This window comes from Echeneis naucrates, chromosome 4, assembly GCF_900963305.1.
Source record: "Echeneis naucrates chromosome 4, fEcheNa1.1, whole genome shotgun sequence".
Lineage (NCBI taxonomy): Eukaryota > Metazoa > Chordata > Actinopteri > Carangiformes > Echeneidae > Echeneis > Echeneis naucrates.
The window spans coordinates 739033-761873 of record NC_042514.1 but is presented as its reverse complement, the minus strand read 5'-3'; the positions used below and the strand labels follow the sequence as shown (position 1 = coordinate 761873).

The window sequence follows — 22841 nt, the reverse complement described above, 5'->3', positions numbered from 1 at the left end:
TTTCACTGAATTCCTTTTAACACGGAAACCGCTTCATTTCTCCATCAGCATGAGAATTAAATCTGAATTAGAGAACTGAGAGTTGAGCACTTTCCTTCTGCCGAAGAGCTCTTGAGCATATTGAGGGGAGAATGTGCATTACACTTTGATCGCATTGTTGAAGGGTGAACGTCTGAAAAGGTCTAATTGTGTTCTTAAAATAAGCATTCAGTCTAGAAACAAAAATACAGTTTGAGCTAATCTGCGCTGTCGCCATATTCCACAGGGCAAGCTTCGGGTCAGGCTCCGTCTCTGCCTTACTGCGGCTGTGCCAGCTTAAGGGTTAATGAAACAGTTGCTTTTCCAATTAAAATGTCGGGAAGAAAGGCTAATTGGGATTTGCTCTTGGGGCAGCTGTGGATGGAATGATTCACAAAGAGACTCTGTGCTGCCTGGATTGGATCGGATGGCCTGTTCTCGCTGAGAAAATGGTCCATCTCGTAATCTGGTGTCTCAAAATCGCAATCTCCTTTCAACAAACTTGTAAAAAGGCAGCTGAGTCCATTTTACCTGTTTTAATAGGCGTTTTAAAGACAGTTCATTTCCGCCGTAGGGAAATGTAATCATCATTATTTGGAGAAAACACAGATTTAGAGGCTCAGTAGTTCTTTATTTGACTAAAGTTCTGACATTTCTGTTTCTGTCCCTCGTCAGCGCATCAGAAGAGACAACAAACAAGAAGCAGGACTGCTTCTCCAAAAGAGTAGTTCACTTTATATCTACATATGTATGAATTGACCAAATTGACACCAAGTATTGACACTTTACAAATAAATGGGTCGAAATTTCAGAGAGAGAGAGAGAGAAGGAAATGAAACTAAATTATGTGTCTGATTTCACAGCAAACACCCTGTGGAGGTGAAATGGTAACAATTTTCTGTCATTTAGAGTTTAATTTGCGCCGTCTGACACTCGTTGGCTCATTTTCTGAAGAGGACGCCTCGAACTGCCCGAGGTGTTTCAGGCCCGATCATAACAAGGAGAAATAAAAAACACAAAACACGCTCTCTCTCTTTTCTGGAGATATGAATCCTTGTGAAGTAACACACATGTTCCCAGCCAGAGAATTAGCAGAAAACACGATCTTTGAAGATCCAAACTTGTTCATCAAAGAGCTTTTTGATCGTAAAGCCACCTTTGTGTTGTGTTGAATTTTTTTCTGCTGGAAAAAAAAAACACACATTGAAGGGCAGCACTTTTACTGCACTTCAATCACTTGTTTTCTTGTATTGTTCTGTCAAACTGAGCTCATAAAACATCGCTCAAACTACTGGAGCATGTGACTGGAAGAGACTGAGAAAGACATGATGGCAAAAAAAAGGCGGAGGCATAAACATCGCTGTGGCTGAAAGCTGGCTGACAGCTATTTGATCAATTGCGTTGACCGAACTGAGCTTTGAGAGCTCCATTTGAAGGAAAACTAAATAAACCTCCAGCTGAGTAGACTTTCTTCCGATGCTGCCGCCACTTCGTTTTATATTTCCGGCTAATTCGACGTTTGACGACCTTTTCGGAATCTGACACTGTTGACCAGCTGCTTCCTCTGGACGTCACGTCAATGGACCCAAAAAGCAAACTGGGGCTTCTTGTTAACAGCGTGCAGTCATTTGTATCATAAATGCTAGTCCAGACAACTAACACAATAACACAAACTATTGAAGTCTATGGGAAAATGTCCGTTGTCCCCCTCAGTAAACGTTTTCTGAACTACAACATGATGTTCATTTAGAGGGAAAGGGGAAAGGCTGGGGGCGGGGCTAACACCTATAACTTCCTCCAGAATCGGGACGGCACCAACAGGAAACTTGAAGCAGAGATTCTTCGCTGTAACACAGTTAAAAATTAACTTGTTTTCTTCTCATTTGAGAGAAAAACTGCTTCACTGCACAGCAAAGCGTGGGGCTAAGCATGCCAGAGCAGGGTGCACATAAAATTAAATTTGACAGAATTAATTTGACAGTGTTGGCTCAGGCATAATTCAACGAGAAAAGATAAAGAGTGAGTGAGGGAGAAGGAAAGAAAGGCCAATGAAGAGAAACAAGGAGAGAGAAGAAGAAGTAAATAACAGCTCCACTAAGGGTCTTCATTTTTATTTTTTATTTTTTTCTCAATTGGCAGCATCAAAGGAATATAAATAATTGAACACCCTCACCCCCTCGCTGTGAGTTCTGGCCAATTACTATTAGGAGGGCTTTGCCAAGACTGCTACAGTTGAGGACTCCGAGAGGCCAAAAAGAACGGAGGAAGAAAAAGTGAGGAGGAGAAAATGCTGACGTATAATGTTGTCTCCTTCTCCACAAACACAAATCAATTCAATGTCAATTCAAGAAAAGACTAAAAAAACAGATATTCCTCTTTCTCTGAGTGGCAGGAATGTGACCTTCACTCTACTTAAGTGGCATAAAGGTGAATTAATTGTGACACGCTGACGCAGCACAATATACAAAGAAACATTATTGGCATTAAATGGGCAGAGATCAGAAAGGTCATTTTTATTTACGTTTCATTTTGACTCAAAAGAAATTTAAATGATGATGAATTTTGTTCCTTTACATCTGGACAACATAAACTGTTGTCCCGGTCATATCTGATTTGGATATTTAACTTTATTATTTGGAGTAAATCAAATAAAACAGCAAATCAATACTCATTTATCATAACTGATAAAAAATTTGGATCAAAAATTAGTGTTGAAAGACCCATTTATTCATTTCAGCGTCACTATTTGCTGTGAAATGTTTCAAACATAAACACACCGTTTAACTTTTCATTCACTTCTTTCTGCGGAGTATAATAGTTTATAAACTCGACTCTCAGCGGTGCAGTCTTTGTTTGAAGCTGTTTATTCTTTTTATCTTGACTGAAAACTGCTCCTGGTTGCAATTTAGCATAAATTCTATAAATAGTTGACTTAATTCGCAGTTTTGCTATTTTGCCAGATAACGTTATCCAGTATAAACACTGCGCATTTGTACAAAGTCTGTTATTTATAGAGGACAGCTCCAAACAAACAGTATAAAAACTGAAAACGACATGTAAACATAATTACTGCACAATGCACAATGAAGATGTCTAGTTTTTTTTCGTTGCTGTTGGTGCTAAAACAAATTTTATGGCTCAATATGCTTCAACCACACAGGACAAAGCTCCGGTGACGCTCCACACATGAGCCACATTCTGCGTACACACACACGCATGCATCAGTTCACAAATGTTATGCAAACATGCAGAAAAATACAGACATGCAGACAAGCGGGGTGCCGAGCATTATTAAGGCTCGGGTGGTGTAAGATATTGAGCCATCGCTCTTTCTCTTTTGATTAAAAATGTCTCCTTCTCACAGTGATTTATGGCTGTAAATGGAAAGAGATGAAGGGCAGAGAGAGAGAGAGAGGGAGGGATGTGAGGGGAAGGGATGACATCATGCCTTCAGTGTGGCATTACTGCAAAGAAGTGTGTGTGTGTGTGAGAAAGAGAGTTAATTGACACCCCCCCACACACACATGCACACACACACCCCTCCAATTCAGGTGAGAGTGAATATAATCAGACAATGGCACCACTGGGCTGTGTGTGTGTGTAGCTGAGCATGTGGGTGTGAAAGACAATCAGAGAGAGCTACAGAAAGTAGTCCATGAGTGTGTGTGCATATATTTGCAGACATAATGGCGGGCCGGTGCTGTGCGGCCCCATAAAGAGAAGAGAAGAAGAAGGAGGGTGTGTGTCCGTGAATATGTATATATGATAGTTGGTGGGAGGTGGAAGGCGGTCGGGGGGGGAACAAAACAAATAAAAGTGTGAGAATACGAGCAAGAAACAATAGAACACAGTGAGAGAGAGAAAAACAGCGCTCATATCGAGCAGACAAAGACGGGCAGATACTGACAGATGGGGAGGGAGCCCTGCTGTTGGAGCATTGTAAGTGTGTGTGTGTGTGTGTGTGTGCGCGTGGGGCAGCTAATCTCGATCAAAGATGAAGCAGACTGCAATGAATGTTGTTTAAAGAAGGCTGAGCAAACAGAGACTGTCTCCAAGTTCGAGCGGAGGGGGAACCTGAACTGAAGACCAGAGCCGAGCAGTTCTGCAGCTTCGCTTCACTTTTCTCTCCCAAAACAAGAATAAAAGTCAAAAAAAAAGAGGCACAAAGACGTCTGTCAGACGTGTCGAAGTGCAATTTCACCTGTTTTCAGCCAGCTGAGCTGAAAGACACTCAAATTATGCCGCCTGACACTCAAACCACCATGCAATCAAAAGTAGACACATGAGAAAAATCAAGTCCTCTTCATGTTCTCATGAAGCATCCAGAGTACACTGAGTGGCAGAAACTGAGAGGAGGGAAGGAGCAACTGAAGGAACGAGGTGAAAACACCAGTTATCTTCTAAATGAACATAAGGTGTGGAAAATGTCAGGTGTGGCATCTCCAAGGTGGAAAAGATCCACGAAATATCGGCCTGGCTTTTTAAAACATTAGAGTTCTGTTGTTGACTTTGTGATGTTTATGATCGTCTGTTTGTGTGTGGTTGAAATGTTAAAGACCAAATCTTTTACCTGCAGATGTTATTTTTTCCTCCTCAGAGAGGAGGACGGCGTCACAGCCAAGCATGCTCATTCAGATGGAGAACAGCTGTGCAATCAAGTGAGCAGGAACGTGTCATTGACCCCACACAAACCTTCACACTGCAGACTAACACACTTACATACATTCAGCTCCTCACACATAATCCTTTAACATACTCACATTTATACGATCACACACTCACACACAGGAGTTTCAAACAATAAAACCCAAGGGAGAGCCCCCCCACCTCGCCACCACTCCTCCATTTCCCTGCACAGCCTCTTTGTTTCGTCTGCTTAATGCTGCTCTAAGCTCGTCTTAACGTTGGAAATGGTGCAGAACAAATCCTAAGCAGGAGTTGACAGGGCGGGATAAGACACTACTGACGCTCCTCTTCTACTATCATGAGAAGGTACACAACCTGTTAATATGGAGATGAGGAATAAAAAGGTAAATTTCCTGGGTGGGGCTGATTTGTGTCCCGTTTCACTCACTGTGAAAACCTGAGCTGGACACAGATAAAATCTCAAGTCTCAAGGTTTTGCTTTTATTTTGTTTTGTTTTGATTTTCCCTTCTGGGATTTGAACAAAAGTTCCCCTTTGGGTTATTTATTTTGTGTTTTCTCACAAATCACATTTGGGTCCAGAGCCATTTTGTTCCAAGTGGAGTTTGTAGCTGTTCAAGATGGCAAACCAACACGAATCCCTTCAGGTAACGACAAGCTCCACCCACTCTGCGCTACGGAAGTCTGAGGGGACCGTTGGGGGGCAGAAGTTAAAGAAAAAGCCAATTCTCATTCAAAACAAATTGTTCTAAATTAGAAATTCCATTAAACTGATTTACTGGATGCCTCGTGACAGCGTGGTGCTGTTCTTACTTTCTTTGGCTCAGAAAGAAGTAGGGGCCATCTATAAAGATCCATCCTCTAACCTTTCTGTGCCCAGGGGGCGCCGATGACGGCCGATTTGTGGTACTTACATAAGGCGTGTGAGCTGGTGAGCAGCAGTGATAGCAGCAGCGTCAGAACAGGAAGGAGGAGTGGCAAGGAGAGGCAAGGGGCACCGCCGGTGGCCATCTTGGCTCCACAAGGGAAGGGGGGAGGGGGCAGGGAGGGGCGGGGCGGGGCGGATCCTTGACCTGGCCGGAAAGCCGAGGCCCTGACTGTGACAGAAAGGTTGGGGTCTTCACAGAGGACAGCTGGGAACTCTGCAAAAAAACAGAAAACCAGAAATTAGTTTTTATATTTTTGGTCAATTTCACCTCAAATATAACAGAAAAATAACAGCCGCTCACTGCTTCCGACGCAGAAATGGAACAAAAGGTAATAAGGCGTCTGTGACCTCCAACCAGCATCTTCTGCTTTAATTAGCAGAGGAGTCACTGTTTTCTCCTTTTTTTATCGCGGACCTTGTCATTATTTTCTTATCTCATTGCCTTGTAATTACACAGACAGCCGGTAATATTCCAGCACTGGGTCTTTGTTTCAGTGAAATTGGCATTAATCCACCAAACTACACAGAGGGGCCATGAACGCCTCCCACACACACACACATTGGTATGTCTGAAGCAGGCAGCACCAAGTGGTTACAGAAACTGTTTAATTAAAAAGACAGGAATAAAGAGACAAAGGAACAGAGAACAGAGGCAGATCCCCAACAGGAATGTGGTGAATTAGTCCATTTTTTGGCTTTCTGGAACCTTCTGATCATCTTACAGGATGAGCGAGCAGGTAACCACAAAAAATCTGAAAAAATTTGCGTTCATATTCTGGTGTAAGAAGCATCTTTCCTGTTTTACTATCCTCGTGCCAGACCCTCGACTCCTCCCACCTCCGGTGATGCTGCGCCACCACTCAGACTCTGCTAAAGTGGGATTAATTACCTGCACACTGGGTGGGAGAAAGAGAAAGATAATATTCTATCAGCACAGGTTTAAGTTTGAATCGGTAGAAACAGCCACTTTCACGTCTCGGTGACTGAGATGTAAACTGAACGTTCTTCAAATGCAGCACAACTCACGACTCAAAGCAGCTGTACTGCTGGAACTGATGGATTACTGTCACCGACGCATCAAAGTACCAAATTACACAATAACTCATAAAATACTTTATGATATCACGTTCTCACTGACTGACATCACCTTAATTCAGTGAAAGTGAATAAAAATGAAATCAGCTTGTGATAATCGAGGCTGCTGAATTGGCAGAAGAGTTGAAAGGTTAATATATGCAGCGTTTTTGAAGGGTACGATTGTGAGCGCGGCTTCGTGAAAAGGCAGAACGCCACGGCTAATTGCAGTGTAACCGGACACCTCCGACAGCAGGGACACAGCAGCACCCCGCCCTTCAGCCGCCACACAGCAGACGGAGCGCTTCCAAGCAAAACCGCAAACGCACACATCACACCGCCACTAAACTGGAAACACACTTCTTTTTTCTGCACGTAATTCAGTAAAGCCGAAATTCAAGAACATGTGACACGTGCACTGACAGAAACACAAAGGGAGACACCAACAAAAGCTCCTTTATGGCCACAAATGAGTGGGAGTCTTTCAGAAGTTCATCTTTCAACACACACGACCAAAATATGTCCTCACATGTTTGGCCTTTCTGTTTTTGTCTTTTCGTGGCCTGAGGGGCCGCCGATGTTCTCACTGAGAGACACTTGAACAGACAGACAGACAAAAAGTGTCGAGAGGACCGCAGAATTGTTGTTGGCCATTGTTCTGACTGTAAACATCGGTGGGGTGTTACTCTATCTACGCAGATTTCATTGCGACTATGATGCAAAGTTACGTCCCTGCTGGCGACAACATACGGATGTTTTACTAAAAAAGCCGTTTTGGGGGGTTTTAGGTTCACCGAATCAACATTGATGGGATGTTTTCTCACTAACTTTTCTGAAACGTGTCCAGAAGATGAGTCCAAACCAGATTTAAAAGTTCTGTGATTCAGATGGTGTCGCTCCGGATTGTTGAGCTCACATAAGCCTGTAAAATTCGGAGTCCTTCGGCTTTTCACATAAATTTAACATGTACAGTTGTGCACATTGCACCATATACCTGAGAACAGCAGTGACTTATTGCTGCTAACCTTTCAGGCTCAGCCTATTCATGAGACCGAAGGTTATTCCCACAGCTGCCAAAGACCTGCTCTAAAGTTAGATTTTTTTTTGCTGCCCGTGAAAACAGTGCAGCTCTGCAGATATGAACCCGTCGTCAGGCTTCAGTAATTAGAGTCAAAGCAGCGGCAGTCGCTGGCTGTCACAGACTCACACTTCGACATGGTCAAGTTTTAAATTCAGCTCGTTTCCCCATGCTATATTGATACTAATGCATTTGATTACTGAGACTGAGGAAGGCGGAGAAGGGAAGGAGAGATGGGAAAATCCGTCATGAGCGTGAAATGAGAGCAAGACCGATAGATATATAGTGTTCACGCACACACGCACACACGCACACGCCACAATGAGCTACGAAAAATTAGAAACGAAGTGAATCCTGTAAAGCGACTGAAGGTACAGGAAAGTATATACATGGTTTTCTCAGACCAGCCACTTCAAAGGGAGCAACTATTTTCATCCTCTACACACTTCACTGTTAGATTTGTCCCACCACACACACACACACACAGTGAAGAAGTGAGGTTGTATTCACAAGCAGAAAAACTCATCACCTCAGGGAGCACATTAATAATCCCTTTTATGAGGTGAACAGCAAGCTGGCTTCACACACAGTTAAAAGACCTCACTTTGGTCGGCCTGATGATCAGAACCGATTGTTTGATGTCTGCAACATCAAAAAGAATAATATTTCCTGTTTGGCAAAAAAATGATAATAATGATAATAAAAATGCACTTGTGTTGTTTGGTTTCCTCTGTCTTTCAGGTCAAAGGGGGTCTAAATTCTGGCTCCAGGTCTCTGACTGTGTTTACAGTGAAACCTGACAGGGGAGCTGCCCCAAAACTCAAATAAAGGGAGAAATTACTTCAGCAAGAATCCCTTCAGAATCAGAAAATGACGAGTAACGTTTTAAACCCCAAACACTGCTGGTGTCACTTTTATGTCGGCAGATTGTCTGGTGGAAGCAGAACTTGCAGGCCTGCGTCCTGATTCCTGTTGGCTTGTGTAACAGCTGGCTAAGGGCTAGCTGCTGACTGACACTTAACAGCTGAACGAAAACGAATGAAACGAAAGGAAATAAGCAGAAAGAGTCTATTGTGCTGATTTCTGCTGTATGATAACAGAAAAACTAATGTTTCCATGGCCCACCTGAAGGCTGAAGTTCTTTCACCTCATTAAGTGCCTTTCATGCTGCATACACTACCGAAGACGCCAAGATGTTACATCCAGGTCCATTTATTGTAATTTTCATGTATGACATGTATTCATTACACCTCGTACACGCCGTGTGTCCATACGTTCACATACGGCTGCAGATGATTTTAGATTGCTTATTTGCATTTGAATGTGTGAATTCAGTTTTTTAATGAGTAATAATTTTCTTGAGAACTAATTTACATGTGCCCATATAATTTATCAGTGTGTGATTGTGTTTGTGTCTGTGAGAAGCAGAGGTACACACACTCACAACCTTAGCAATAAAAGAAGAAAGTCGATGTCAACCATCTGTTTTTCACCGTGCCGACAGTATTGATTCTATGTGTCATTGCTCAGGTTTTTCTGCTTTCTCTCTCTCTCTTGCTCTTCGCTTCTCTTCCTCACAATTTTATATTTTTGCATCAGAACATTATCAACATCTTCAGGAAAAAAAAAAAAAGTGGAAACTGACAAAGAAACGGTGAAAAAAAGGTGAGACATAAAAGTAGTATAACACAAAGAGTGTGTGTGTGTTTGGCTTCTGAGTGTATCCCCCTGATCAGACGAGTCATCCTTCAAATCCTTCATCTCTGTTTTTGTTTTTCTCCATCTACCCCCCCCCCACATTTCCTCTCCTTCCCTCCTCCACCTCATGCATACTAAAGTATGCTTGCATTGCAGATGTTTGGTTGGGAATCACATGAATTTGCATGGAACTGCAGGACTATTATGTAAATGCCCCAGTGTGCATCTACCTCCCTGCTTCACTCTTTCATTGCCATCCACTCCATCCCGTGAGAACTGTGTCAGAAAAATTCAAAACAAGGAACGCCCACTGTGCAGGTAGGGGATCCCAGCTCATGGAACCAGGACAATAACGTTAGCATTGGCTTTGATTTACATTCCACACAGAGGTGAATATACTAACATTACCGTGTAACAGTGTATCGATTATTTCTCGTACACGAGATACAGATATGAATGGGACTAATTCCTCCAGTGTGTGTACAGGACGGGAGCGCATGAGCCGGCCTGAACACAACCTTGACTGATATTTGGACGGAATAATCTCCAGAGAACTTCACCTGTAAAATCCATAATGTAACTTGGACTTTGTGCGATGGCGATGCATGAGCACCCCTCTATTGCCTGAAGTGAAGTTGTTTGCACATGCAGGGAGATCTGCACCGCCGTGACCTCATTAAAAAACGCTCTGCCCAAGCAACCCCTTCCTTTGCATCGCTTTCCCATGAGCCTTTGCCCTCAACGGTTTCCTCCCTCCCAGGCCCAGAAATGGCTCGACGCCTCTGAGACACCTTGTGCCGGCCATCTGCTTCCCCCTGGGAGCACCGTAACCTTTTTTAGGAATCTTACCAGCCAGTTTGCCTTCTAAAGGAGATTTTGCTCCGAAGCACAGCCAAAAATAATCTCCAACTTTTCTTCTCCTTTTTTTGGACTTGCATCTTCTTAACTTTTGAACAAATGTTGACTTTGAAGTCGAGTGGTTTACAGCTCAATCTTTAAGTTGAAAATCAGCCTGAGTCTTTTCTCTTTTCTCAGGATCATCTGTGTTTTGTGATTTTGTCTGATCAATGTTCAGGCAGGCAAAGAAGACAGATGTTGCTTCTGAGTTCTTCGGAGAGGAAGAAAGATTTGGGACCAAAATTACCTGGAATCCCACAGAATCCTCAAACTATTGTTTTTCTGCGGGTGTCGGCCTGGAGTTTGATCAGCAGGAAATGGGTTTACTCTGACCATTATGAGACTGCACTGACACACCCGGGGCTGTGTCGCTCTTAGCTCAAATCGGTCGGTCGAGGATGAGTGCACAGCAGCGAGCGGCGGGGGGTCGAACGCATCAGAGGTTTGGACAGAAAGCTGACCTCCCAAATGCCGACTTTATTGCACAGCCATTTTGTTTACCGCCAAAGGGGCGACACACTATTGGTCACCGTAGTAACCTCGCCACACTGCAACGCCACAAGCATCCACACAAACCACACACACAGAAACACACAACTCTTGTTTTTTGTTTTTGTTTATTTGAAATTTTCTGCCAAAAATCATAAATGCCAAAAGTTAGCAGTGGCTCAGTCTGTGACGGCCATCACCTTGGCCAGAGAGAGTCTGGAAAGGAGGGGGCCACTACATATTGCACAAAAGGAGGGGGGGGGGCATTTAATTATAGGACACAGTACGGTTCCCAGTAGGAAGCCAAAGGAGGTGAGACAAGGGCTGTGAGGCAGTCCTTGACAATAAAGGGGCTTTTAGCATTTAGTGTGTGTCTGTGTGTGTGAGGCTGTTGTGTAGAGCTGGAGGGGGTGGACAGGTGACATCAGTTTTTGAACTTCTGCCAACAGAGTCAGACAAGCATCACAGCGACTGGCCAGAGGCTTGAACGTCCTTTAAAAATTACCACATTGGGGGGGGGGGGGGGTAGTTTTATAAAGGGCAGCCTTCATATTCATTCCTGAAATGGGGCCTGGATGGGGCAGAATGAGATTATTCTCAGTGATGGACAAGAAGGCGGAGGAAGGAAAGACTGGCAGACCACGGCTGCTTAGAAAATATCTCCAAAACTCCTCGGTGTAATTGGCAGAGCTCACCGCGGAACATTTGCTGTGTGGTTTGAGGAGTTTCATTTCCAAAATGCGGCGCATCGCATTTGAAAAGCTGTGACACCTACACAACAAAATGACAGCTGGCATGTTAAAAAAATTCACAACTGAGGGAAACCACAGATCTCCTCGGCTCTCCGCTCGAAAAGTTCAAATATATATATAATACACCATTTTGTTTGCACAGAAAAATAATCATAAGGTCTGAGCTTGATGTATAACAAGGAATGTTTTTTACTTAAAAACATAAAAAATTCAGTGTACTAGGCAGTGAAGAAACATTCCAGCATAATCAAAAGTGTTTGCGCGAGAGATCGCACATGATTATAGAAGATTCTACCGCAGAGCTGCCGAAGTTTGTTTCTGATTCACATAATAACTATAATAACTGTTGCAAATGCCTGAAGAAAATTGTTTTTCAGATTTCATTTTTCTTAAAGAAAAATGATAATGTTTTTGTTGAGGTAGAAAAAGAGAGAAAGATGACGCTTGGTCATTTTGTGGCTTCCTTATGTTCCGATTTGCGCTCCATCTCCACTCGGGGTCATTCAGAACAGGTTCCTTAAAGAGCGATCTGCAGGCCTGATTATTCACCTTTTCTCTGGAGGTAGATCAGCGAACAACATAAATTATTAACCATGTTCCAAGAAGAAATACCATCTCTTAAACAGCTTTTATATTTATTTAAAGAAAGAAAAAGCAGACAGGGGCGTGCAGTAGATTAGGTCCATTATATGCCTTTTCAAACTCAAAATGGTTTTAAATGTGATTCTCACCTTCTTTGACAGTGATTCCTCATTTAAATATAATATGAAGCCGCAATCAATTCTGAAGCACAGAGGCTTCTTCTTCTTTTTTTTTTTTTTTTCAAGGTTCATATCTGAGTCTCCTTTTGTCCCGGCAGCGTTTTGATTAATCCTGTGTGTCTCAGGAGCGGGAATAGGGAATCCAGGTAGACATAGAAGCTTGCATATTCAAATAAAGACACGCTGGTACAGGAACACACTCAGACACAAAGGGGTGAAGTCTGTTGAAAAAAAAAGCCTCTTTTCATCAAGGATGATCATCTTTTTTCAGGGAATTAATTGAAAATAAAGTTAATCGTGGTAATTTGCCTCTGAAACTGGGCCAAAGCACATCAGCGGGTTAAGTGGTATTTATTGACCTCACTTCAGAGTTTGGAAGATTAAGCTTTTTCCTTGTGTGATTAGAGAACGCGCGTTTTAATTTGAACTTTGTGCTATTACCTGATTATTGACTAAATGAGGAGTGAACAAGAAAACTATTGATCTCCACCAGGAATCCTAAATTGCCATCACCTGCACAGCACTCACTGATTAAGGTATTCATGTAAAGGCTTTTAGTCGTTATGTTTCAAAATGAACAACAAATTGTCTTTAAAGAGAAAATGCGATCAAACCGAATCCCACGCAATAAAGAAAGATGATAAATGTGCCGCGGGAAGTCCGTCTGCGACGAGCTGGAGCCACTTCCTGTTTGGCCTGGAGGTTAAAGGGGAGAAGGTCTGCAGCCCCCTCAATCATCCATCTTTCTAAAGAGCAGAGACAGATGGCATGGTTGACCCACACCGCCTTCCTGCCTGTCAGTCCAACGTTCATGCTGCCAGCAGAGAGACAACTGTCTTTTTACAGCCGCCTTAAAAAGAGAACACGGAGAACGGACGGCGGCAAATGTGACATTTTGACAACCGGATAGAAACTCTGAAGGTTGGTAACTCAACGGTTAAAAATCAGACATCTTGATTTGGAAAAAGAGTTGCAGGCTGAAATATTCAGACAATTCACACTATTGTGCTTTTTGGAAAACTTTCCCGTAAAGACCCCCCGACTGTTTAGAGATAACCGTCAGGCTGCCGAGTGCCAGCCGGCTGAACACTGAAGCCCAAACATACTCGTGATCTGCAGAGCGATTATCCAGCGGTTGGCAGATACTGGGAGGAGGGTGGGAGGTAATAATATGGCATGATCCAAATTAATGTATTCCCCCCACGATAAATTTCTGAAAGACAGAGCAAGTGTTATCTGTCAGTCTCTTGCCCCCCCCCCGACCCCTGAAACACAGAGTTTGTTTGTGCGTCAGACAGAAGGGTACTGTGGAGAAAGGTCGCTGATGATAAGACAGTGGAGTTTCCACACACACACACTCTTATATAAGAGGCCACACATGCACCACCTCTCAGATGTGTGTTCAGTGACCCCCCCCATAAAAAAAAATCTCACGTGCACTCCAGTCTCTACAGAGTCAGCAATCATTCATCAGAGCACCCCGTCACCTTCTGACCCTTTCACTCCACCACCACCAACCATTTAACCCCCCCGCCTGCCCCACTACCCCCAAATCACTCAAACTTGAGAATGAATTTCGGAGTGTGTGTGTGTGTGTGGTGGGGGGGGCGGCTGAGGTCAAAGGTGGGAGGTTAGACAGCTGGTAAACCGCTTTAAATGCTCCATTTTCTTTTTTACACCGCACATTCCTTCACAACACGACACCAACCGTCTATCCCTGCCTGATTTAACACTGCAATCGTGTGCACATCATGTGTGTGTTTATGTGTACCTTACGTGTGTGTGTTTGTGTGTGTGTGTGTGTGTGTGTGTGAGTGTCAGGCTCATGCTTTGGCATGCATATAAAATTTCATATTTTAGGAGACTGCGGCGCACAAAAGTAAATGAATTCTGCAATATTCAAAACAGCATCACCACACATCACCTCCCACCCATCACCACTGTGGGTGGGAGGTCGGGGGTAGGTGGGGGGGGGGGGCGCTTTTAAGAGAGAGAGAGAGAGCTACAGCTTCAAAGGAAGTGACACACATGTGAAGATGGACAAAGAGCACATGTGTGTTGGAAGAGTCTGTGTTTACACACAGACAAACACAACCAGACAAAACCACATCCAGAGTCTGATCAACAGATGAGTCCAACAACCTGAAGAGCAACAGAGAAAGTGTGTGTGTGTGTGTGTGTGTTAAAGACCGAATGTGGAGCTGGTGTCACTCTCAGTGATGGAGGGACAATTTATACTGAGAGAGAGAGCTCCGACTGCAGAGTCAGTGCTTCAAGCAGCACTTTGCTCAAGAGCACTGCAGCAGAGCTGGTGGGTGCAGCAGTTCACAGCGTTTCTGGATTGACGTAATCCAGACCAGGATCAGGTCTGCTGTTCTGTTCTTTCCGTCACCTTCAGGTGATGGAACAGAAAGCATGTTCTGCAACGAGTCCTTCTATTGCTGTGTCATTTATTTGAGCACACCTGGAGGCCATTTTCCTTCGCCAAGAAATCCACCTCACTGTCCTGGTGACATCCTCCTTTATGGCAGGAAGTCACCTGGACTGCTGCAGTTCGAGCTTTACTGGCATCTTCACTTCACCTGCAGAGCTCCTTGTCTTCCTCAAATGCATTTAATTGATCAGTGAGACTGAGAGCTTTTTATTTCTGCATTGTTGAAAACGTGCCTCGGAAGAAACTCTGCAGTTGAATGAGTTTGAACTGAACACACCCTGTGATGTTTCGATCAGGGTTCGGATCTCAGTGAAAATGAGTCCAGGCCGTGTTGTGTAAGAGGTGGGATGAAAACGTGCAAGCTCTCAAGTCAAAGATGGAGGCATCGCAACTGCTAACGATGCGCAAGCTTGGCTCTCGGCAGCAGAAAAATCAGAAAGGCAGATGTGAAACATTAATTCAGGTGTTTCCAACACCACAAACACAAAAGCAAGTAATCGTGAGAAAAGAGTGACAAGAATGCATCAAAACGAAGGAGGAGGATAAATAGACGACATCCAAACCGAGCTGCTCGTCTTCCTGGCACCAGACTGAGCGTTGGCTTCCCATCAACTAAAAGCTGCCCCCCCCCCCGCTTGCTTTTTATGTTTCTTTTTGTTTTCAGTTATTCACCATAAGAGTTGTGTACAAGTCGTTTGCTTGCTCGCTCCGCTTATTTGGATCACCCTCACTCGCCATTCTTTATTGGATTGAAAAAGATGGCTGGTTCCTCCAAAGCCTCCGGGCCTTAAAATGCATGCAGGCTGGAATCCAAAGCCCGTAATCACAGGGAATAGGCCAACTGGAGAGTCACGATTCATAGCGACAGAGGAATGGAGGGAGAGAGGAGGGAAGGAGATGGAAGGGGTGAAGATGAAGAGAGGGGGAGCGGCTATCAGCAGAAACGAGCCAATAAGCCGTTACTACCGGCGGCACTATAGCTCTTGATTATACACAAATAGAGGCTGATTGGAGGTCTTGTGTGCTGGAATGTGTTACGGAGCGTGTGTTGTGTGTCGACGTCACTTTTCTCTCTCTTAGCATGTCTGAATGAGTGCACGTGTGAGCACGACCGTCCGTGTGGGTGGCTCCGGCTCCACGCAAAGGCGAATTGCTCACGAGTTAGTGCGTCCGTGCAGTTTGCGTGTGCACGATATGTGACTGCGAGTGCGTGTTTGTGGGCCGCCTCTCCGGTGCACCTCAAGCTGTTCAGCTGTCGTCAAGCTCGCTCAGCAAGAAGCAGGCTGCTCCATCTGGTCAGCCCACCCCTCCTCTGTCCTCTCTGGAGACTGTGTGTGTGTGTGTGTGTGTGTGTGTGCAGAAGCCTGCATGGGCATGGATTGCACTTCTACGTGCACTAATGTGAATACCCACACATGCACAAATACGTGTAACAGTGTTTGGGTTACGCAATCGCAGTCACACGCACACACGGTAGCTCTGACAGTTAGTGTAAAACGAATCAGTTCTGTTTGCTGCCATGATATCAGGAGCCTCAGAGGTAAATCAGAGACAATGACACAAACTGTGACCAGGGAGAGCCCGAAACCTGCCGAGGAAACCAGAATTAAACCGGTGGCTTCTTTCCAACTCGGGGACTAAATTATTTGTCTGCCTAAAAATAATATTTTAACACATTTGATGCAGAGATTTTTTGTCTCCCTAAAATCATCTAATCAGGAGATGTTTTGGCTGACTTTGGTCCGCTTCCCACTGACCTAACTACCTACAATCATTCAGGCTTTGGCCAAAGACATGAACAACACCACAAAGTATCTGGCTGTAACAACTGACCAATAACGAAGGCTCCAATTTGACCAAAGTGAAATCCTTTCCTGCCATTTTTCACCTGGAAACACATCTGCTTCTCAGCTGCACTGTGGATCATTTCTTCCACTGAGACGCTGATGATGACAATGATGAAGTTTGTCAGAGTTGTTCAAAGCTTATTTTGTTCTCTGGAGCCCCAAAATGACAAAAAATACCAAAGTGTGTGCTTTTGTTGGCAGTTTGGCGTACTTAGGGCCAATTAAGTCTTTTTAAAAGCTGAGCGCATCACTTCATTAATTAAATATGACAAGAGCCTCATTATTTTAGAAACTAAATAATCAAGTTCACGCAGATGATTTATGTTTCGAGCTCAGACCGGCCAAATATCCGTGCCCCCAATATCGAAACCATGCATGAACGAGTGTATGAAAATTGTGTGTTTGTGTTTGTCACTAACAAGATCCCCAGTGGCTGCCACAGACGCCGGGGCGAGCTGCAGCACAGCTCGTAGCCAGGTCGACTCCTGAATCAACCCGGAGCAACAACAGCAATACCCAGCATTTTCTAACAAGGTGTGTGTGTGTGTGTGTGTGTGTGATGGAGAGAGAGTGAATTGCAGGTTGCTTTGAGCTGAGCTGTGCTGCAGCCAACTGCCATCTCCCTGCACCATGGAAATGTGAACCAGCTCAGCCTTCCCCCCTCATCATCCTCAGCAGATAACACAGGGACTATTGTGACCCCCCCCAGGTCTTTACTGTCTCCTCTCGATCACTCTTTCTGTGTTTTTTGCTCTTTGTCATTGATTGTAATATTTAAGAGAATTATCTTCCACCTCTGCAGTTAAGAAATTAGCTGGCTCGTCCCACCACCTGATCCTCTTCCTGAAAGTGTCCGTCGTTTCCCGTCGTCCCTCTGCACAGGAAGAAATGGATTCTGTAGCTGACAACTTCTCCTCTTGGCTGAACAGACAAGCGAGAGCCGCCTACCCAAAGCAAGCATCCACAAATAATCCACACAGGGACCGTTATGTAACAATTGGTCCACACCGACTTGACTAAATGCAGAAAATCACAAAGCGTGAACTTATTGATGACATGTCAACAGAGCAAATATCCAAAGTAAAGAGCAGTCGTCATTCTGTACTCGTGTCTGCAGCTTCTCCAGCTTTCTTGTGGCCTTCTTCAAATATTAACTAGCTCCAAATCAAAGCCAACAGTGTGGGACTCCTTCTCTGCAGCTTAGGGTGTAAACAGCAGAGATTCATCCCCAAAAAGCTTCTGGGACAAGCAGTCACGTGATATTCTAAATAAATGATCTGTCATTTGGGCTTTAATTAGGAACTGCTGGTCAATGAGCTTCAGTTTCTCCATAAACATTGCTTGCTCGATGCAGGAACGCAGCGAGTCCGCCTCCGGCTTCTCCGCGTCATGTTTACACTCTGTACCCTGTTTTCTCATATTCTTGGTAAATGTTGTCATTCAGTCTCCTCTCCTGATCTGCATGCCCTCCCATAATTCCTCTGACAATCACTTGTTTTCTTTAGTTCTTCCAAACTTCCCCCCGCTGCTTCTCCTCCTCATCCTTCTGATCTTAACATCACTCCTTTGTGAGCTTTCACTCCTCAGTGAGCAGAGGAAGAAGAAAAATAACAATATGGTGATGGGTTTTCACGCCATGATGCAAGCAGTGTATTCGATCAGGTCACACACACACACACACACACACACACACACACACACTGTGTTATAATGAATTACAACAGACAGCAAACAATCGGAAAACAGACTGCTGTTAAAATCAGACAGCGGTTCTTCCTTTGAACATGTTTGCTCCTCTTCATCGTCATTAAAGGGAGGAAAGTCGGGTGTTTGGCCACACAAGGTAATGAGGAGGTGGGGAAGAATGATGTGGGGGGGGGGGGGGGGGGGGGGCAAATGGGTGGGGAGCGATTAAATGACACTGTGACATTTGAGCCTGAAACAAACGAATCGATCATGATTAAATTATTCATCTGTCTGTTTACCGTGGAAATGGAGGGATCTTGGGGGGAACTGGGGGGAATGGAGGTGGGGGGGTGACATCTCCAATCAGAAGTTCAACCACTGATTTAATGATAATAACAACCATCTGCTGCGTGGAGCAGCGTCTTATCTCCTTCGCTGTCACAGCACGACTCCTCTAATATTCTTCTAAGTGCGCTTTAGTGGTTTTCAATAATGAATTTGGAGCAGCATCCTTCTACATTGGACTTTTTATCTCAAAGGGTGGATCCCAGGGCATCTTTCCAAGTACCCCACTTCACTTTCTGCTGTGGAATCACCAAATGTGGTTTAATGGACACAATAGTGTTTTGTCATTCAAAATATTAATCATTTAAAAAGACAAGATAAGAAAGTCCTTCATTAATATACACACAGGTATTTTCAACCTAATGTGAAAAAAGTGAAGAAAGGTCCATTAAATTAGCGTAGAATCAGCTCTTTCAGCTCTTCATCAGTCAGGCCTGCTGAGATGTCTTTACCTCCTCTCAGCTCAGCTAAGGGCGGAAGTGGCTGTGCAAACTTTGAGCTACCAGAAGGGACAGCAGAAAAGTGAAATTTTCCTCGTCGTTTTCACCAATGACACATTTGTCTTGCATCCGAACGTCGCAGGAGAGAAGCCAACAGTGCAGGCTGACCAACACTCAGTGTTCCTGTGCGTCCAGATGGACTCCGCTTCATTAGCATAGCCGAGGCAGCGTAAAGCAGCGACATATATGTGTTGACTCCACAGCAACACACAACAACCAAAAGCCCTTTAACTGTCCTACAGCCCATAATAATAATAAGAAGAAGAATTAGCTGCAATGGTTCACACTGCGTGGCGGAGTGATCCCTGAGAGATCAGAACTATATTTACTATATTATCTGACATTTATCACACAGTTTAATCTCTTTATTTATTGATAAAATAATCAGTTAATTCATTCAATAAAAAAAATATAGTTCAGATGACTCAATCATACATTTTCCATCAAGGTTTGATTTGTTAGCTATTTTGGATATTTATCACAACACACTGTTCTGTTGCTATAAACTAGGACTCACACACACACACACACACACACATTGACAGAAAGGTGCAGAAACTCAATATGGCTGCTGCCCCCCCCCCTCCCCCCCTCCCTGACGGGCTGAATTCCTCAGATAGAAGAGATGGCCAAGCTCAGGATGACATTTCAATGGGTGTGTGTGGGAGAAGGCTCTAAGAGGGTGATCATAGAAGGACACACGCACACAGGCATGGCCTCATGGAGGCACACACTCTCGCACAATGAACTATTGTGCACAGGTGACACAAGCATACACATAGACAAACACACATGAAGCAAACCACTGTTGAACATGTAGACACACACGTATCACTGACACTCGTCTGTCACACACTGACCACCTGATAACAACTCGCCAGCAAAGTGTTGTTTCAACAGCAACTCAACAATGGCTGCCATGTTGTGTTATGACACGGTGTTTTGTTTAAGATGATTTTAGTTCTTATGGGAGAATGTTCATATTCTGAACCCGACACAGCAGACGCACAACTGTTCCTTTCTACAGACACCACAGAGCAACAAGTGGGAGAGTCCAGCAGGATCGAAGCTCTGCAGGCTATCTGACAAAACACAACACACTCGTAGGTCCACACCGGAGCCAGAAACCACATGTTGTAACCACATACGTTGTAACAATCCATCACTTTTCTTAAAAGTCAGACAGGGAGGACGTTTCCCTGGTTCCCCGATCGCACAACAGCACAAAAACTGAACACGACAGAGAAACGTGAGGCGTTTTTGTGAAAATGATATGCTACCTTTTATCAAGCTGCCTAACAGGCAAAACAACCATCTTGGCATTTATCGCGATTAATGTTGCATTTAGTTTTCACAGACAAAAATATAAAAAATAATGACGAAGGGTCTTTCCTTCATGTCTGGAGGACACTTTTGTAGACTAGAGTGTGTCTGTTCCACCACAACACAATACACAAAGTGCAGCATTGCAAAATAGCAGCACTTACCCTTGGCCATATTGCGATGTAGATTTTATACGGATTGTGCAGCTATTATCTTTCTTTTTTTTTTTTAGAGAATAACTGATTATCTTTGGAATTTACACATTTTCTTTCCTATTTATCAGCTTTATTTTTTTAATCTAAGCACTTTGCAAACTTCTGTTTTTCTGACCTTTATGACTTGGAGCCTTCTCCTCGTCAGATACCGCCACTTTACATAATGCCATCATCTATGTTTAAATACCAAGCAAGAACATTATGTGGAATACTCTTAAAAATGTAAATAGATTAATGGCTTCACGGACAGATGGACGGAGAGATGTGTTGACACATCATTTCTTAGAGTGCATCCACAGATAGTTAACCTCAGCAGCAGCAGATTATATTAACCTTTTAGAGGAAGCCTTTGCATATGGACGAAGGGCGAGAGACAGAGAGCGAGACAGAGAGAGAGAGGCAGCACTGCAGCATAGACGATGAGTTGAATTAATGAGATTGTAGGTATCTGCATGGCTGCACATTTTGACTGGGCTGGATGGGGAGGGAGAGAAATGAGGAGTGGGGAGGTCAGGGCAAGCAAAGGGGCTGAAACACACACACAGCTACTGAAAGCCTCTCGTCTTCAGCTCCACAGTTATAACCTTCAATTAACCTTCCTCCTGAATACAGGAGAGTGTGAGTCTAGGCGAGTGTGTGTCTGTCCGTGCTGGCATATTCTTTTTTTTAAATCTGATGTGTTCGCCTGCCGACCATCAGTATTCATCTGAGCCTCATTGCAATGCAAAGCACTGAAAACTCACATTTCTTGCTTAATTTCGTGCCGCTGAGCGTCGAGCCAAAGAAAGGAAGACGCACAGAAACACACACTTTGTGTCTTTTACTCTCCTGGATCACTGTCAGTTCTTGGTCACTCTTCTCATTATCTGGTCCAGTATTCCCGACGCTTCACAGACCTTGATTTCGTGACTATATTTGATGATTTCAGAGGCTGTTGAGCGTGATGTCTGCCGACAAGCAGCACATCTATCACTGTCTCTTCTATCGCCGAGGATTGTTCCTCCACCACAGCTCATATTGCGACAACTTTGCTCTACAAAGCAGTCGATGTTTGAGCATCAATATTTGAATCCTGACACTTTAGCGTAAACTCACCCGGAGTAAACGGTTACAATCATCTCCTTACATGCTGGTGTTAAAATCTTTCACATCAGGGAGGTGTTGAAACCCACAACTGTTTCATTCTGGTCCACCATTTTCATCCAAAAACATGGACATATGCTCAACACCTAAAAATAAAAATTAGAGTTTTAAGTGCTTCAGAAAAGTGTCCATTTAACTATATGATCACTGTGGACAAAATAATAGGAACGGCTCTGTACTTTCCCATCTGTGAGACTAAATTCCCTCACAGCCTTTAAAAATCATGAATCTGATCTCTGACTGTCACCATCCGCTGACAACGCAGGCGGCCGAAGACCCGACCTTTTTTTTTTTTTTTTTATGAAGAGCTGATTTGGAAGTTCTTCTGAGCCTGGACCTTGTTTAGGATGAATGCTATATTCAGTGAGGAAGAATTAAGGTGTTAGATGAACAGAGAAAAGTGCAAATGAGTTTTTTTCTTGGAGAAAAGACTTTTTCTGCCTGTTGCTGCACTCTTCGCTTCCACATCACCCAAGGCTGCAGCTAAAAATAGAAAGCTCCAGGCTAATAGTGTATGTGTGGAGGTGAGTGTGTGTGTTCGGTGCAGCTGCTTACAGTGAAGGTTGAATTGAAGCTGATGAGAGCCGTATAAACGGTGAACATCTGTGAAAGCCTATTCATGCTGTAGAAACATAGTGGATTGCTCTGTGTGTGTGTTTGTGTGCGTCTGTGTACGTCCTCAAATCTGGAGAACCACACCCCACTCTCTAAGTCTCTCTCGCTCTCCCTCTCTGTCAGACCTAAACCTCGCTCGCCCATCCCCCCTCCCCCATTCTGCATTCCATCAGACCAGACTGGAGGCCCCTCATTGGCTTCCTGACTGCTGCTCACACACACACACATGCACAGAAATGCACAACGTGCACACGTCCTGTATGTAAATGAGTTCTTTACAGAAGGCAGCAGAGGGTTCTTTGAGCAGTACATGAACTCATTAGACCGGATGAACAGAGTGTATCCATGCATGTTCTTGTAAGCAGCTCTTATGTGTGTTAATACACTCAGTGA

The 22841-nt window shown here is 44.0% G+C and overlaps 1 protein-coding gene across 5 annotated transcripts in view; it reads right to left on the bottom strand.

The window, feature by feature from the left end:
- Positions 1-22841, bottom strand: part of ptprsa (protein tyrosine phosphatase receptor type Sa) — a 194288-nt gene that overhangs the window by 108611 nt on the left and 62836 nt on the right. For all 5 annotated transcript variants that reach the window (XM_029500050.1, XM_029500049.1, XM_029500052.1 and 2 more), the window contains one exon: positions 5578-5805. In XM_029500050.1, coding sequence (XP_029355910.1) covers positions 5578-5674 — 97 coding nt within the window. In that variant the 5' untranslated portion in view covers positions 5675-5805. The remainder of the gene's footprint in view (positions 1-5577; positions 5806-22841) is intronic.